This window comes from Asparagus officinalis, chromosome 6, assembly GCF_001876935.1.
Source record: "Asparagus officinalis chromosome 6, Aspof.V1, whole genome shotgun sequence".
Lineage (NCBI taxonomy): Eukaryota > Viridiplantae > Streptophyta > Magnoliopsida > Asparagales > Asparagaceae > Asparagus > Asparagus officinalis.
In genome coordinates this window covers 7,052,174-7,070,244 of record NC_033799.1, presented here as the reverse complement: position 1 = coordinate 7,070,244, position 18,071 = coordinate 7,052,174, and the positions used below count along the sequence as shown (strand labels likewise).

Genomic DNA, 18,071 nt, shown 5'->3' with positions numbered 1-18,071 from the left:
TTGACGCCTACAGATACCCCCTTCAAAGTATTCCAGACTCAATCTTTTATAGAGGAGTTCTGGGATGCTTTGGATAATATAGGTCTTACTTATGATCCTTTTAATGCTTGGTTGGGTAGATCGTATAGAAGAACCTGTAGATGTCTTCAACACTTGATCTCTTTGTCTCTCAGTCTATTCAGTGCTTTGTAGAATAGCTAAGGTCCTTTCGGCATGGCGTTCATCGCTTGACTATCGTCGAGATCTTGAATTGAAGCTGGAATTTGTATTTGTGAATTTAGCTTTTGTCATCAAATTGATACCGCATTGTTAATCACTGTATCAGTCTTCATAGGAACACAGTTTAACCTCGTATACCCGTTGGGAGGTAGCCAGGTTATTCTTAAGAATATTTTGAGTGATATTCTCCAGAAACTTCCTGTTGATGGTAGGGAAACAGTTTAGACTCGTGTACCTATTGGAGTAATATGATCTCTTTTTTGTTGGTATGAAGGTAGGGAAACAGGGAGAGCTAGAATTTTATATTCTATCTCCTGGTCTCTTGTTTGTTGGTAGAGATGAACCCAATGATGGAGAGGAAGAATTTTATATTCTATCTCCTGGTCTCTTATTTGTTGGTAGAGATAAACCCAATGATGGAGAGGAAGAATTTTATATTCTATCTCCTGGTGTAAAGGAAACTCAAAATGAGATCTCCACTTAGAGAATCTGGATTGGTTTGAATAATCCTAACTGTCATAAGGTTTGATTATTCAATTCAAAGCTGGACCTTTTGTTCGCAAAATGAATCGAAAAGAGATTTTGGTTGTAGTCCTAACTGTAGTAAGGTTTGACCAAGTGGGAGTTTCGAGGTGATCCTAACTGTAGGAAGGTTTGATCGCTTGATTTATGGACCTCTCGTTCATTGAAGGAATCGAGAGGGGATTTTGGCTTTGACCCTAACTGTTTAAAGGTTTGACCAAGTGGGAGTTTTGAGACGATCCTAACTGTAGGAAGGTTTGATCGCTCGATTTATGGACATCTCATTCATTGAAGGAATCGAGAGGGGATTTTGGCTTTGGCCCTAACTGTTTAAAGGTTTGACCAAGTGGGAGTTTTGAGACGATCCTAACTGTAGGAAGGTTTGATCGCTCGATTTATGGACCTCTCATTCATTGAAGGAATCGAGAGGGGATTTTGGCTTTGGTCCTAACTGTTTATGACCAAGTGGGAGTTTTGAGACGATCCTAACTGTAGGAAGGTTTGATCGCTCGATTTATGGACCTCTCATTCATTGAAGGAATCGAGAGGGGATTTTGGCTTTGGTCCTAACTGTTTAAAGGTTTGACCAAGTGAGAATTTGAGACGATTCTAACTGTTTAAAGGTTTGAACGTTCAATTTGTGGACCTCTCGTTCATGGAACGAATCGAGAGAGGATTTTGGCTTCGGTCCTAACTGTTTAAAGGTTTGACCGAAAGGGAATTCGAGACGATCCTAACTGTTTAAAGGTTTGATCGTTCAATTTGTGGACCTCTCGTTTATTGAAGGAATCGAGAGGGGATTTTGGTTTTGGCCCTAACTGTTTAAAGGTTTGACCAAGTGGGAGTTTTGAGACGATCCTAACTGTAGGAAGGTTTGATCGCTCGATTTATGGACCTCTCGTTCATTGAATGAATCGAGAGGGGAATTTGGTTTTGGTCCTAACTGTTTAAAGGTTTGACCAAGTGGGAGTTTTGAGACGATCCTAACTGTAGGAAGGTTTGATCGCTCGATTTATGGACCTCTCGTTCATTGAAGGAATCGAGAGGGGATTTTGGCTTTGGTCCTAACTATTTAAATGTTTGATCAAGTGGGAGTTTTGAGACGATCCTAACTATAGGAATGTTTGATCGCTCGATTTATGGACCTCTCGTTCATTGAAGGAATTGAGAGGGGAATTTGGTTTTGGTCCTAACTGTTTAAAGGTTTGACCAAGTGGGAGTTTTGAGACGATCCTAACTGTAGGAAGGTTTGATCGCTCGATTTATGGACCTCTCGTTCATTGAAGGAATCGAGAGGGGAATTTGGTTTTGGTCCTAACTGTTTAAATGTTTGACCGAGTGAGAATTTGAGACGATCTTAACTGTTTAAAGCTTTGATCGTTCAATTTGTGGACCTCTCGTTCATGGAACGAATCGAGAGAGGATTTTGGCTTCGGTCCTAACTGTTTAAAGGTTTGACCGAAAGGGAATTCGAGACGATCCTAACTGTTTAAAGGTTTGATCATTCAATTTGTGGACCTCTCGTTCATTGAAGGAATCGAGAGGGGATTTTGGTTTTGGTCCTAACTGTTTAAAGGTTTGACCATATATGAGTTTTGTGAGGGAAGATTAATCTAAAGAAGTGATCGAATCTCATCTCAACTAAAGAGTATTCGAAAATCATCGTGGGGATGTAGTGTTTATCACTTTGTTCGTAATGATCGGATTATCCCTAAGAAAATTACATATAGCATTCTTCCGAGAACTTCCCGTTTACATGAACCATCCACCCCCAGCTTTTCTTATGAAACTGGGTTTATCATTATATTCAGCTGCATGATCGGGTTATCCTTAATATTACTATGCACGGCGCTCTCCAGGAACTTCCCGTGAAAGAAAGGAAATAATTTAGACTCATATACATATTGGAGTATCGAGGAGCAGTTTATACTCGTATACTCTTTGGAGTGAGGGGAAACAGTTTATACTCGTGCAGCCAATGGAGTTTTGGTCGTCTTTACTTGGCTTGTTTCGCCATTATGACGCCGGAGTCAATTAAAGCTTGGATCTTATTTTTGAGTCCAAAGCAAATATTGGTGGGATGAAGAACCCTTCTGTGGTATGCACAGTAGTTTGGATCTGTAATCATCTTAGCATCCTCCTGATCTTTAATAGGTGGTAGCTCGATTTTGTCATTGGCGAGGAGGTATTCCAATATGGCTGGAGCTTCATCATCTTCGAAAGAATACTCCTTTTGGAACCTCGGATCGAGAGTCGCGTCCCAGTGATTGCAGATATCGTCGGTCGGCCTCTCTCAGCTTTTTTTCTTTTAAGAAAATGTTCAGCTTGTTCACCGCGCATTTTCAAATCTTTCCAAGTTTTGGATGGTACGTCTTTTAAGAAAATGTTCAGCTTGTTCACCGCGCATTTTCAAATCTTTCCAAGTTTTGGATGGTACGACTCCCAGGGCTTCCAGGACATCGATGGAGAGATTATTGTGGCATGTTTGCAGGATAAACTCCTCTGTAACAGGATCTCTGTAATTCATTGCCTTGTCACGGAAGCGCTTGACAAAATTATCAACATACTCTCCGTCTTTTTGTTTCTCATCCAAAAGGGTTCCGACTGACACTTCGGTGTCATCATCAAAGAAGTTGCTGAGGAACAAACTTTTCATGTCATCCCAGCAATTGATGCTCCCTGGCTTGAACTGTCGGTACCTGTAGGCTGTCTAAAAATCACAATAGATAGCTTATCCTCCATCAAACACCGATGATGGAAGTTACAATCTGACGACTTCAAAAAGGCTACAATTTAAAGACTTTCACGTAGATCATTGAAGGTTACAATCTGATGACCTTCACGACAACCGATGAGAGCTCTAGTTCAACAGCATTCACAATCAACATCGGGAGTTACAATCTGACGACTCTCATATTCTCAAGGAGCCAAGACGAAGATTACAAGACAATGATCTTTGCAACGCTATGACAAAAGAGATTACTTTGTGATAATCTCTTCAAGACAAGACGCGGAGGTCCTCCCCGTGTGCCAACATCAAAACGCGAGGGTCGAACCCACGTTACAACATCAAAACGCCGGGGTCGAACCCGCGTTACAACATCAAAACGCGAGGGTCGAACCCACGTTACAACATCAAAACGTCAGGGTCAAACCCGCGTTACAACATCAAAACGCTGGAGTCGGACCCGCGTTACAACAAGCGAAACATGAGCAACCCTCACGTTCTGGATGTTCAGTCAACACCCAACCTCGCGTCTCAATCCTAAGACGCGAGGTTAGGGTCCTGAACGTCAGGTTGGGCGTTTGACTCATTCAAATATAAGTCGAACGGTTTCGGAACCGTTTTCCCCACGATTTGAGGAAATCACGCCCACTTAGGAGCGGATTTAGAGAGCAGTTACACCCCCTTAATCCCCTATAAAAGCGAGTTAACTCAACTGAGTTCATGGTTGGATTTTTCTTGGCTTGAATCGACCATTGAAGGCTGGCTTTTTGGAGCTGAGAATTGGCAGCAACAGGGGAGATCATTGGGCGAACTTCGGAGGAGATCGGCATCATCCTTCAAGGAAGATCATCTTCAACGTTCGGCAACAGGAGCTTCATCATCCTTGGCTATTAACCGATTTTCGGTTTAAATCAACTCTTTTTCAAGAGTTAAAACTCGTTCAGAGTTATTAACTCGTTCAGAGTTCTAAAACTTGCCACGCAAGTTCTCCACAACGTCAAATCGTGAGGAGGAGACATCATTCCAGTGAATCAAGACGTCGGATCATCAACGGAGAGCAAACTCGACGCGAGCATTCGAGGGAGGCACTCTATCTCCACCGTGAAGAACCCAGTTTTAAACAAAGGAGAGAATCAAATTCGTTCTCTTCTCTTTTGTAATCAAATTGTAATCAGAATCAAAGGAATACAAGTCAATTTTCTTTGTTCTCTTTCGAAGGCGGGCCCACGAAGGGTGCCAACAAATGACCGGACCATTAAAGCCTCATTTTCAGAGATCATGCCCAAATAAGACTTGAAATAAATCAAGTGCTGAATCGGCGAACTCTTCCCCTCAAACGGTGTGAAGTTAATCAGATTGAACTTTGCCGGGTGCGGTATTGAGTCCCATTCTCTTGGATAGGGACATGGAATACTTGTCTTTTTTACTTCTTGAGCCGTCATCAAAGCGTTGATTTTGTTTTCAAGCTCTTTTATTTTCTTGTCCTCATCTTCATCTCTTTCTGAGTGATGTTGAGCAGAAATAATTGGGCCACCCCCAGTGTTATTAAGCGGTGCAATTGAACCACCCCAATGTTGTTATTGGGAGGATTTGTTGAACCACCCCAACGTTATTGTCATTGGGAGGTGTATCAGCCATAATGACTTCATCCACTTCTGGATCACTATCATCTGCCACATTCTGAGTGTGGCGGCTGGATTCAGCTCGCTGACTGGACTCAGGAGGTTGAGGTTGTTGAGTTAGCAATTCTCTCATTTGTTGAATAGCTAACTCCATCTCTGTCTTCATCTCAGCTCTAATTTCTTCACGTTGCTTCGCTAGAGCTTCTTGAAGCATTTGAGCAAATTGATCAGAAGTGATCGTGAGTACTTCTCTGGTTTGTCCCGTGCTAGACATTATATCATCAGAAGCGATTGCAGAACAAGTGTCCGAGAATTCATCCCCCGAGGACATTCCTTCTTGTATTCTTTTGTAATCTCTGCGTTTGATGGCTCCTAATCGGAGTCGAGACATCCTTTGAGCAATTCTTGTATTGACTTTTTCTCTCGGAAAAAAGTCGGGATTTGAGTCACTTGAATACCGCTTAGACTTTCTTTTATCAGCCACGTTGATGGTGACTTCAGGGAGTTCATCATCTTGGGTAGCTGATTTTCTCTTGTGAAAATGTCTCGGCTTAGGCTTCAACATTTCGGTGAAAAGACTGTGGAATACCGAGACTCTTCGTGGGATAACTTCTCGTTTGAAACAGTCACATTCTGATAGCATTGCTCTAATGAGTCGCGCATAGGAACAATGAGAGCTCATTTCCCGGACAGTTCTCTTTCGAGTTTTGTTCATACCCCCAGCTTGATAGTATGTTTCATCGGTATGATTGCCGGAAAATCTTATCGTCTGTTGATATGACACCCCAGGTATAACGATGTCTTTTGACAAACATGTTTTCTTCTGAGGATGTAAAACCTTGTTGGCATTCTCAGGACAACTTATTATTGTCTTTGAACGATCCAAGGTTATGTCGGGAGTCACACGTTTAGAACCACCCCCTTGTGGGCATGGAATCTTAACGGGCTCCGAATGCTGATTTTTCATAACTCCAAACTTTGGAATCCAAACTTGGCAGAGTTTCGGTGGTTCTTTGGCCACCGTTTCCTTCTTCCTTTCTCGTCTTTGTTGTAAGAGAGTACGGGCATGAGCAGCGTTTGCACGATGTTTTTGTATACGTTCTTTGAGGGTCGAACGAGCCCTTTTGACAATAGTCCATTCCTCCGTCGTGAGTTTAGCAAAGACATAAGTGATTGGTCGTTGAGACAACTGAACCACTCGATACCTCCTCGACTCTAAGTCCGCATGATAACGAACTCCGTCGGGTTGTTCCAAGGCCTTAGCCATTTGGTGAGCGCGGCGTTGGCGTTGTCTCTGTCGAGCTCTTTTCGTCAATGCCGGCGGGCTTTGATTTAATGACTCCTTAATTGAAGAAGAGTCATTATGAGCAGAGAGGTTGCGAGTAGAATCCTCAGCAACAATTAAGCGAGAGTCTTCATCTGTAGTGTTTGACAACTTCAATAACGATGAAATCTTCCTGCATTTACGAGGCGAGGAATACTTTACAGATGAGGATGATAAATACTCCTCAAACTTCGCTTGGTCGAACTCGTACTCGACCGTTGATTCAACCGGGATCTTGATGGTTGGCTGCGACACGACGGTCTTGACAGCGAGACCGTTGGCTCCCACTGTGGTCGCCAGTTTGTTTGCGTCAAAAGTTGACTTTGTTATGGAATTCATCATATATTCGGTCGATTACAATAAATTCTAGCCTTTTTATAAGACTTCTTTTACACAACAAAATAAAAAATTACAACTCTTGAGAAACAAACACATGATCGTTGTTTGGATCGCTGCTTGCATGGGATCTTTGCCTGTGCCAGGAGCGCTTTGGCTCATGGACCACCAAATCACAGATTCTGATTGAATCGTTAGGGGCTTAATGATTCTTCCTTCGTTTATCGAAGTGAGAATTTAAAACGATATCTTATCAAAGTAAGATAGTCGTTCTTCTTGAGATCAAGTCAAAGCTCGAATATCAAGGAATGGCCAGAAGCTCAAGAACTCTGCTCTCTCTGCTCTGAAGTGCTCAAAATGATCAGCCTCCCTCAAAAATGGCATTCGGGGGGGTATTTATAACCCCTAGGAACAGTTGGCGGAAAACAAGCTCGCGAGACAGCATTTGCTGTCTCGACTGTCGAGACAGTGTTTGCTGTCTCGCGCGAGACAATGTTCTGCTGTCTCGGCCCGCGAGACAGAACACTGTCTCGGAAAAGGAATATTCCTGTATTTTCGCTGAACTGCCATTCCCACGTTTCAAACTCCGTTATTTTGGCCAGTTATCAACGGTGATTTCTCGCCCACGGACGTTTCCGCACGTTCGTGAACAGTTAGTGCCACGTGTTGGCGGTTATGCAAAGTAGTTTGACCTCTGACACTGTTCTCACGCGAGACACGTGAATTCTGTCCGCCACGCGAGACAGTAAAGCTGTCTCGCACGGAAGACAGTGAAGACTGTCTCGCGTGGCGGACAGTAAAAGTCTGTCTCGCCCGCGAGACAGTAAAGACTGTCTCGCACGGCGAGACAGTCAAGTCTGTCTCGCGTGCGAGACAGTCTATACTTGTGTTCTTTTTGACATTTTGGATGACTTCCTTTTGAGCTGTGTTTGGATATCTCTCAGTATTTTTTGACGCCTACACACATGTAATGAATAATGATAAGAGTACATAATTTGTTAATGTTCTCTAAATGACAATCGCCATGGGGTTGCCGTTAGCCCGTCATTATCATTATGCTTTCAGTACATTGCGGAACGGGAATTTTGGGATGGAAACGTAAGGTGCTAGTGAGAAAGGCTTCTGTTAATTCTGAAGCGTTAAGCTGCTTAAGCTGTAAGCTAATAATGCTGCATACAATTTTTGCAGATGTCAGTACAGGAGTTCCCTGCTAACTCAACGATAGTGGATTTATTAGAAAGATCGGGAAGAGGAAGCACAAGGAGGAGCCTTTATAATTTCCCGGTAAAGGAGGAGCTTAGGCCAAGGCTAAACCATGAACCAGTTGGAGACCCGAACCAAACTCTCAAGATGGGGGATGTTGTGGAGCTTACACCCGCTATACCTGATAAATCTCTGACAGAATACCAAACTCTCAAGATGGGGGATGTTGTGGAGCTTACACCCGCTATACCTGATAAATCTCTGACAGAATATAGGGAAGAGATCCAGCGGATGTACGAGCAAGGCCTAGTTTCCACTGCCTAACCTTATGTAGTTTAGTCATTGTTCGATTGTATATATTAGGGAGGGGGAAAAAGTGTACATAAATTCTCATATCTCGGGGTGTGGAAGCAGTATTCAAGCTGAAGGTCAATGTGAGTTCAGTTCCAGATTCCTAGGAGTTGACTACCAGGTACTGCTTTGGCTTTCGTTTTTATCGTAGCCAGAAGCTCTATGGCTTGTGGAACTTAAGTACTATATGTTGTGTTATGATTTTCCTGGAGCAAGTGTAATCTTATTCCTCAAAGAGAAGCGTCGCAAATATGTTCAGCACAAAGTAAAAGAAAGTGTAAAATGTTAGGCGCTCCCCTGTATCTTCTCGTTACATGTTTGCATCATTTCTCAGCCGCAAGGGGTTTGTAGTTCGGCCTAGTTGTATTTGTATCTGTATTTGCATGTTACTTTTGTTTGTGTAACTTACTGGAATTACATCATTCCAGTTTCAATTACGGTGAACAAAAGGTCAGGCGTTTGGTTTGAACCATGTGCGTTATTCTTCCGGTTCCAAATTACGGTAAATGTGGATCAATTGTTTCGTTATTGATGAACAGAGTCGTTAGAGAAGTTATTTGGTGCCGTATGCAAACTTTTGTTATTTGTTTATTTAATGCCAATTTTGTTATTTTGTGGATTTAGAAAAAAACAATATATGGATATATAGGTAATTGTACCCTACAACAAGTTAAAATTTTAACACCGTTTAGGGCACAGGGTAAAGTTGAGGTAAATAATTTGAGGGGCAAATTTAAATTTACAATAGGACAAATTTGCAAAACCCATCTATTTAGACTTTTATTTCCAAAAAACGACCTTATTCAAACAAAATTGCAAAAACCGACCTTTTTCAAACAAAATCGCAAAAACCAACCCGATTTCAGCCTCAGCTCTGAAACCAGGTCGTTTTTTGAAAAAACATTTCGAAGCTTCATGAGTGTTCAACTCTCTTAAAGTTTAATAGATCTGCTAAATTTCACGGGAGTTCAACTCCCGTGAAATTTCATAGTTCAAAATTTTTTTTTAACTCAACTCCCGTGAAGTTTAGCAGATCTACTAAACTTCACGGGAGTTCAACTCCCATGAAGTTTTGGAATTTTTTTTCCAAAAACCGACATGGTTTCAACGCTGAGGCTGAAAGCAGGTCGGTTTTTGCAACTTTGTTTGAATGTGGTCGTTTTTTGGGATTAAGTTCACATAGAGGCTGGTTTTGAAAATTTGTCCATTTACAATAACTTGGGCCGAAAATTGACAACTTGTTCTGTTTTTTCTCCTGCAGTAACTATGCACATCACCTGTTCGATGAATTGTCTCAAAGAATTCCTCTCTATGAAATGGAAACCCAAAGTGTTAAATAGAGAAAGTTTTCACTGTTTGGATTACAGTACGAATCTTTAGATGCCGAGGTATGATTCTTAATACTTCTAGTTTCTTTAACTCTACGAATTTTTTCCTGGGGATTTTTATGTGCTTTGCGTATAGTTAGCTCTCTTCATTATATTAGAGTTTGCTGGATTTTCTAGGTGCTGCTCAAATTCCTCTACTTGTTTGTTTTCAGAAGTTAAACTCGATGAATTCTAAGTATCTGTTGTCATTCAAAGCCTCAGAGTTTGATTTTTCTTTTTCCTTTTCTTTTCTTTTTTCCCATCATGGCATTAACAAGGGTAGGAGATGATTATGATTAAGTTACGGGAGGAGATGACCCTTGGGATTACTGTATGAGAGAATAGCATTCAAAGATCATGGAAAATGATAGGCGTTGGTCTGGTTTCGGGCATTTTTACGTTGATCTGTAGGTCTTTTGAGAAAATAATTATGAAATTTTCCCATTAATTCTAATCTAGGGATCAACGAAAAAAACCCATGCAAGTATATGGAGATACTTGTGCATACATCTAAGAGAATTTATAGCACTTTTAGCAGAAATATGTGATTTGATAAAACCATATTTCTGATGATGATGAATATGGCACTGATGTTAGTCGGGGAAAAACATTTCTTTTCTTTATTACATGAGGGAAAATAAACAAGGAGCATTCAAGAATAACGGGTACACAAATATCATTCTAAAATAAAGGATAAACAGGCTGCTCGTTTGGGTAGAATAAACCAAAATTTTGCTCAACTCCCGGTTGCTTTTGATCCTCATTAAACATCGCAAACAAGAAGGAATCCAGCAAATCAGTAGGCCTCTTCGGAGTTCCACCCTTAGCAACGTGATTCATGAGGTTCGAATTATACGTCTGAGCTAGAGCAGTTGTCGTAAACTCTCCATTGCCAGCTGAAGGCCAACCGCTCTCAGATATTGCTATTGCAACATTTGTCCCTCCAACTCTCTCCATAGCTGAATAGAAACTATCCACCATAGCATCAAATAGATTCCAATATTGTAAGCCTGTATCATTAAAAGCTGGGGCTGTGGCGGTAAATTGCGCAAAATTTAATGAAACATGAACTGGGTCTGCCACATATGCAAAATAAGGATACACATTAACCATGAGAGTGCGCTTGGGGTTCTCAGGCTCATAAGTGGCTAAGTACGATATGATATTGGTCATGTCGCTAATGGTTTCACTTGAGAAGGAGCCTGCAGAGGGAGGGTAGGATGTGCCAAGTACAGTGCTGGGAACTACAGTTGTCACGCTTATAGCACCCAATTGCAGCGAGTTAAGTGCATCTCGGAGGTTTTTCATAGCTGGAGCTATGTATTGAGCATTTTCTCCAGGGATAGCCTCGTTACCAACTGTAAGATACTGAAACTTTACATCTGGGTAAGGGACAATGTTGGTATTCACCCACTGAAGTGCCGCATTTGGGCTCACTGCTAGATTGGGAATGTCTCCGTTTGTTGTGCCTATGGCCAGATTAATTCCACTCTGTTGCAAAGCATTTAGTACTGCTGGATCAGGGTTGAAAATTCTCATTGAGTTTATATTGTTTTTCTTGTAGAGAGCAACAACGTCGGCTGGGGATGGTAGATTGTCCCCTAGCATCCCAAAGCAAACCCCTATGCTTCCTGCAGTTCATTTTTTGTTAAAGTTAATTTGTCCTAAAAGATGTATGTGTACTTAATTAGACAACCATCTTGAATCATAAATTCTTTAGTACAATAATAACTTCAAATAATTAAAGACATTAGCACACATATTTACTAGAGAGAATCATACAAGCCTGATGGACTAGACTTTTTTTTAAACTTATAATAAGTATCTTTCACAGTTCGAACATAGATTTAAGTTTTATGTTTATGTTGGAAAAATTATGTTTCTTTCAGCAGAATTAGACCTTAAAATTCAAAATTTCATTCATTATTAAAAAAAAAAAAAACGTCCATCATTTCTGGTGTGTGATGGATCACCTGGCCTGGTTATCCCAAACCTTAAGTATTTTTAATTGACATCCTATAAAATAACTTCTGCATTCGCCGAGGTATGATTCTTAATACTTCTAGTTTCTTTAACTCTACGAATTTTTTCCTGGGGATTTTTATGTGCTTTGCGTATAGTTAGCTCTCTTCATTATATTAGAGTTTGCTGGATTTTCTAGGTGCTGCTCAAATTCCTCTACTTGTTTGTTTTCAGAAGTTAAACTCGATGAATTCTAAGTATCTGTTGTCATTCAAAGCCTCAGAGTTTGATTTTTCTTTTTCCTTTTCTTTTCTTTTTTCCCATCATGGCATTAACAAGGGTAGGAGATGATTATGATTAAGTTACGGGAGGAGATGACCCTTGGGATTACTGTATGAGAGAATAGCATTCAAAGATCATGGAAAATGATAGGCGTTGGTCTGGTTTCGGGCATTTTTACGTTGATCTGTAGGTCTTTTGAGAAAATAATTATGAAATTTTCCCATTAATTCTAATCTAGGGATCAACGAAAAAAACCCATGCAAGTATATGGAGATACTTGTGCATACATCTAAGAGAATTTATAGCACTTTTAGCAGAAATATGTGATTTGATAAAACCATATTTCTGATGATGATGAATATGGCACTGATGTTAGTCGGGGAAAAACATTTCTTTTCTTTATTACATGAGGGAAAATAAACAAGGAGCATTCTAGAATAACGGGTACACAAATATCATTCTAAAATAAAGGATAAACAGGCTGCTCGTTTGGGTAGAATAAACCAAAATTTTGCTCAACTCCCGGTTGCTTTTGATCCTCATTAAACATCGCAAACAAGAAGGAATCCAGCAAATCAGTAGGCCTCTTCGGAGTTCCACCCTTAGCAACGTGATTCATGAGGTTCGAATTATACGTCTGAGCTAGAGCAGTTGTCGTAAACTCTCCATTGCCAGCTGAAGGCCAACCGCTCTCAGATATTGCTATTGCAACATTTGTCCCTCCAACTCTCTCCATAGCTGAATAGAAACTATCCACCATAGCATCAAATAGATTCCAATATTGTAAGCCTGTATCATTAAAAGCTGGGGCTGTGGCGGTAAATTGCGCAAAATTTAATGAAACATGAACTGGGTCTGCCACATATGCAAAATAAGGATACACATTAACCATGAGAGTGCGCTTGGGGTTCTCAGGCTCATAAGTGGCTAAGTACGATATGATATTGGTCATGTCGCTAATGGTTTCACTTGAGAAGGAGCCTGCAGAGGGAGGGTAGGATGTGCCAAGTACAGTGCTGGGAACTACAGTTGTCACGCTTATAGCACCCAATTGCAGCGAGTTAAGTGCATCTCGGAGGTTTTTCATAGCTGGAGCTATGTATTGAGCATTTTCTCCAGGGATAGCCTCGTTACCAACTGTAAGATACTGAAACTTTACATCTGGGTAAGGGACAATGTTGGTATTCACCCACTGAAGTGCCGCATTTGGGCTCGCTGCTAGATTGGGAATGTCTGCGTTTGTTGTGCCTATGGCCAGATTAATTCCACTCTGTTGCAAAGCATTTAGTACTGCTGGATCAGGGTTGAAAATTCTCATTGAGTTTATATTGTTTTTCTTGTAGAGAGCAACAACGTCGGCTGGGGATGGTAGATTGTCCCCTAGCATCCCAAAGCAAACCCCTATGCTTCCTGCAGTTCATTTTTTGTTAAAGTTAATTTGTCCTAAAAGATGTATGTGTACTTAATTAGACAACCATCTTGAATCATAAATTCTTTAGTACAATAATAACTTCAAATAATTAAAGACATTAGCACACATATTTACTAGAGAGAATCATACAAGCCTGATGGACTAGACTTTTTTTTAAACTTATAATAAGTATCTTTCACAGTTCGAACATAGATTTAAGTTTTATGTTTATGTTGGAAAAATTATGTTTCTTTCAGCAGAATTAGACCTTAAAATTCAAAATTTCATTCATTATTAAAAAAAAAAAAAACGTCCATCATTTCTGGTGTGTGATGGATCACCTGGCCTGGTTATCCCAAACCTTAAGTATTTTTAATTGACATCCTATAAAATAACTTCTGCATTCTAGGTCAATAAATCATTATAAATTAAAATTCCTTGTAATTGAGCTTTACTTGTAATTTAAATTTTAACTAAAATTGCACGACCTTAAGATTGTCCCATTCAGAAAATTGTATAAAATAGCAGGCGTTTCCATGTATTGCAGACCAAAAAAATACATCTTTATATATAAACCCCTTGTAAAAGAAATTTGCAAAATGTACCTGTATCTAACAGAAATGTTTTCTCCTTTTTTTTGTTTCTCAATCTCCCGCAAGTGACATGAACCTAGGATGTGGTATGCGCTTTTTGGATTCATCAATTTGGATGTGCTCAATTATATTCGTTTAAGAACTGATTCTTTATGCGTGCACCGTGTGCATTTATGAACTGTGAAGAAAACAATCACTTACTTGTATGTATGACTTGATGAGCAAAAACTACAGCCAGAATAACGAAGCATTTAATCCATACTGGTACCATGTTACTTATGTATCAACAACCTCTACCTGCAAGAATTCACGAGTCAAAAACCTATACAATCACAAGATCAAAAAATTCTACTATCAAGAACTTTAGAATTGAGACAAAATAATATTTACAGGTTAAAACCAATATGTTTTTTTGGGTTAGGGATAGACCACATTTGCGATGCATGTCATTTTGTTATTGTTACTTTTTTACATTTGAAACCCCAAAGAAATGGAGTAAGGACATGATGAGAAGCTGAGTAAGTATTAAAGGTTTGCATATATGAACAAAGTAATAGGAACTCGGGTATCAAAAGGATGTGATCAGATAATTATGATTAAATTAACTTGGAAAAAATATAGTAAGTATTAAAGGTTTGCATATATGAACGAAGTAATAGGAATTCGGGTATCAGGATTAACATTGAAAATATAAAACTAAGGTCATCCTAAAGTAGTGATAAACAGTAGGACCTTATTAACATCGATGAATGAGAAATCACAGATTGAAGTAGTAAATTGGAAATTTTGGATGTTGTCATAGTACAGTTAGATAAGACATTTTATAAATATGATATTACTAAGTAGATTGAATAGGATTTTAGCAATGCAAAGAATACAAGAAAATTCTAGTTAACAGATATACTCAGCAAACAAATTGGAAGAGAGGAGATACCTTGGGGGGGAAAACTAGAGATCGATAGAGACTGAGAAAAATGATGGAGACTAGAAAAATGAGGAGACTTATAAATAGAATTCCTGCTTTTATTAGGAATGTTGATAAATATGGCAACATGAACTATTAGAGGGATGTATGGCATATGAATTGGCCATAAATAGAAAATCATGATCTAAATGAAACCATAAACGTTAGGAAGTATTAAAAGCCTATATACATAGGAAGGGACTCCAAAAAAATTAGTTAAGTATTAAAGGTATAAATAAGTCGGGAAGTATTAAAAGCTTACATACATAGGAAGCGACTTTGAAAAAAATTAGATAAGTATTAAAAGTATATATATAAGACTGTCCAAATAGGCCGGCCTGGCCCGGAAACCCAGGTCTAGACTAGGTAAAATCGGGGCCTGGTCGGGCTAGGTTGGCCCGGGCCTGAGCGGGCTAGGCACCGGGCCGACCCGTTTTTTTTTTATATTTTTTAATTTTTTTATTTCTTTAAAATTTTAAGAATAAATAGTAAAAAATTAAACAAAATTTTAATAAAAAGTTATAAAAATTAAAATGATAAAATAACTTTTTTGTTAATAATCAATTAATCATCTATAATTATAAATTTATTTTGGAATTCATCGCATCACAATAGATGAATACATCCCAATTTGGTTGGCACCTACTCATCTATATCACTATCATTTGCAACTGTTTCCAAATAGATGAATACATCCCAATTTGGTTGGCACCTACTCATCTATATCACTATCATTTGCAACTGTTTCCAAAATAATTATTATAAATTTTTAGCTATGGCACCTACTCATCTATATCACTATCATTTGCAACTGTTTCCAAAATAATTATTATAAATTTTTAGCTATGAAATAAAAATTACAAATTGATGAGTAATGTCTAATTTTTATATCTATCTGCTAGTCCGAACTTTTCGCCATCCGATTGATGTCTTGCGTTCTTTTCTCGTACCTCCACCAATCTTATAGGCACATTACCATCTGTACGGTATATAGATCTGACGATGTCTTGTGATCGTCGATCAAACGTTCTGCTGTGCTGAAGGCGGATTCCGAAGCTACCGTGAAAACATGCACTATTAGTAAGTCGCGCACCATGATGAAAAATATAAAATATGAAACTATTACATATACTTTTCATCATTGTAAAATATCTAAACTATTATTTTGATATTTAACTAAATATGCAGTTAAATATTGATCAATTTTAAATACCTCCGCTGATGATCTAAGTCCAGATCCACCAGTTAGTTGAACTAGCATTGATTGCCTATCAAAACTAACATTTTTACCCCGACTTGAACTCGTAGAAGCAGAAACTATAGACTGATGTGTACTTACACTGTATTTAGCTGCATACTTATCATATAATCTTTGAAAATAATTTCTAATAGTATTATGATGAGTAAGAGCAGTAACGGCTTGACCATCATCAGTGTCTATTTCCATGTTATCATATAAAGAATTTAATAAACTTCGAATGTCAATATCCTTCAAACATGGATCAATAAGAACTCCTAAAAAAATATAATAGGAATATGCCTAAAATACTTATTAAAATTATTTTTTATTTGGAAAATCATACTTTTAAAATAATTATCCATACAATATTTATTAAAATTTTTTGAATATTTAAATTTGTAAAGCAGCTATAGTAATGGTTGGATAATAACAACCAAATAATAACATAGTAGCATCATAAAAAACTTATAATATTTCTTTTACACTATATATAACTGTCCATTCATCCTCAATTATTTCATACATACTACCAGAGCTAGAACTAGTAGTATAAAAAATAATTAAATTATTTATAATTTTTTTATATTCTATTGCTACATTTAACATTGCATAGGTAGAATTTCACCTAGGGTCAATATCTTTTGAAATTAGTCTGAATTTTAAATTTTTTTCTTTTACAGAATTGTTTTCATCTTTTAATTCTTTGTTCAATAGTATTATGAACATAAACTATTGTCCTAACTTTTTCTATCATGAATTTAATTTCACTAAATGCATTTTAAACAATTAAATTTAAAATATGACACACACATCTAATATAAAAAATATCACCATGACATGACAATAGCAGAGATGTTTTGATATAATCAACAACTACATTATTATTACTTGCATTATCTAGTGAAAGAGAAAATATTCTTTCTGAAATTTTTAATTTTATAACTTCTTTAATTATTAAATTTACAATATTAATACCAATATGTGACTTTAAATGCAATAAAAGAAATAACTCTTTTAAACATTTGCTAATTATCATCAATCTAGTGTGTTATGATATATAAATAACCAGTTTGTGCTCTAGATGTCCAAATATCAGAAGTTAAAAAAAATTTATAATTTAAACTTTAAAAATAAGAAATTAATTATGTTTGTTCCTTCTGATAATATTTTAAAATATCACATCGACAAGTTTGATAAGATTTTTTAAATGCGGGATAAAAATTATCTGTAAATATATCTTCAAATTCATCATATTCTACTAATTTAAAAGGAAAGTTTTTAAGAATAATAAACATGATGACGCATTTCCTAGCTCGGACTGCGTCATAATTTCAACTACCGAGACTACCAGAAGATGATGATTGAGAGAGTAAAAATTATCGGATATTACTTGGAGGAGTTTGACCTTTGTTGTGTTTATCTAAATGACGTTTGAGGTGGTTGGTACCGCTCTTATGATGATGCTGGAAAATATGATCGTCCAACACACACTTCGCCTTCTGAGTGAGAAGCCTACCGTGTTCATTCCTAGTAATGTTTATCTTCTCAAAAAAATTTCGCACATCGGATCTCGGCCTTTTAGGAGCTCTTTGTACAGAATCGTCTCCACCGGAGTTGGGACCAGCATCGGCAGGAGTAGGAGTAGCTATAGCTCTTGCAGTAGGACTCATTTCAAGATCGAGAATTAAGTTTTGCGCTTCATAATCAGAGGAGGAAGTCATTTGATTGAAGAATTATAGAGTATTAGAGAGAACTAGATGAGTTTTGGATGAGAAAAACAAATAAAAAACCCCTTCTATTTATAAAGGCACCCCCTAGGTAAATGACCAAAATTCCCTCAAAATTTGATTGTTTTGATCGTTTTTGGGGGTATTTCGATAAAAAAAAATAAAAAGGTCGTTTTTTGGCCGTTACGACCCAACCAGGCCAGTCGGTTGGCCAAGTCCA

General features: G+C 38.2%; 2 protein-coding genes across 2 annotated transcripts; both read right to left on the bottom strand.

Annotated features, from left to right (window-relative positions):
• On the bottom strand, positions 10,354-12,205 carry LOC109845684 (putative glucan endo-1,3-beta-glucosidase GVI). The gene is made up of 2 exons (XM_020414953.1): positions 12,172-12,205; positions 10,354-11,303 (listed from the first exon to the last, which is right to left on the bottom strand). Exons 1-2 carry the CDS (start codon positions 12,203-12,205, stop codon positions 10,354-10,356), a joined length of 984 nt encoding a protein of 327 aa, XP_020270542.1.
• Positions 12,377-14,191, bottom strand: LOC109845683 (putative glucan endo-1,3-beta-glucosidase GVI). The gene is made up of 2 exons (XM_020414952.1): positions 14,122-14,191; positions 12,377-13,326 (listed from the first exon to the last, which is right to left on the bottom strand). Exons 1-2 carry the CDS (start codon positions 14,189-14,191, stop codon positions 12,377-12,379), a joined length of 1,020 nt encoding a protein of 339 aa, XP_020270541.1.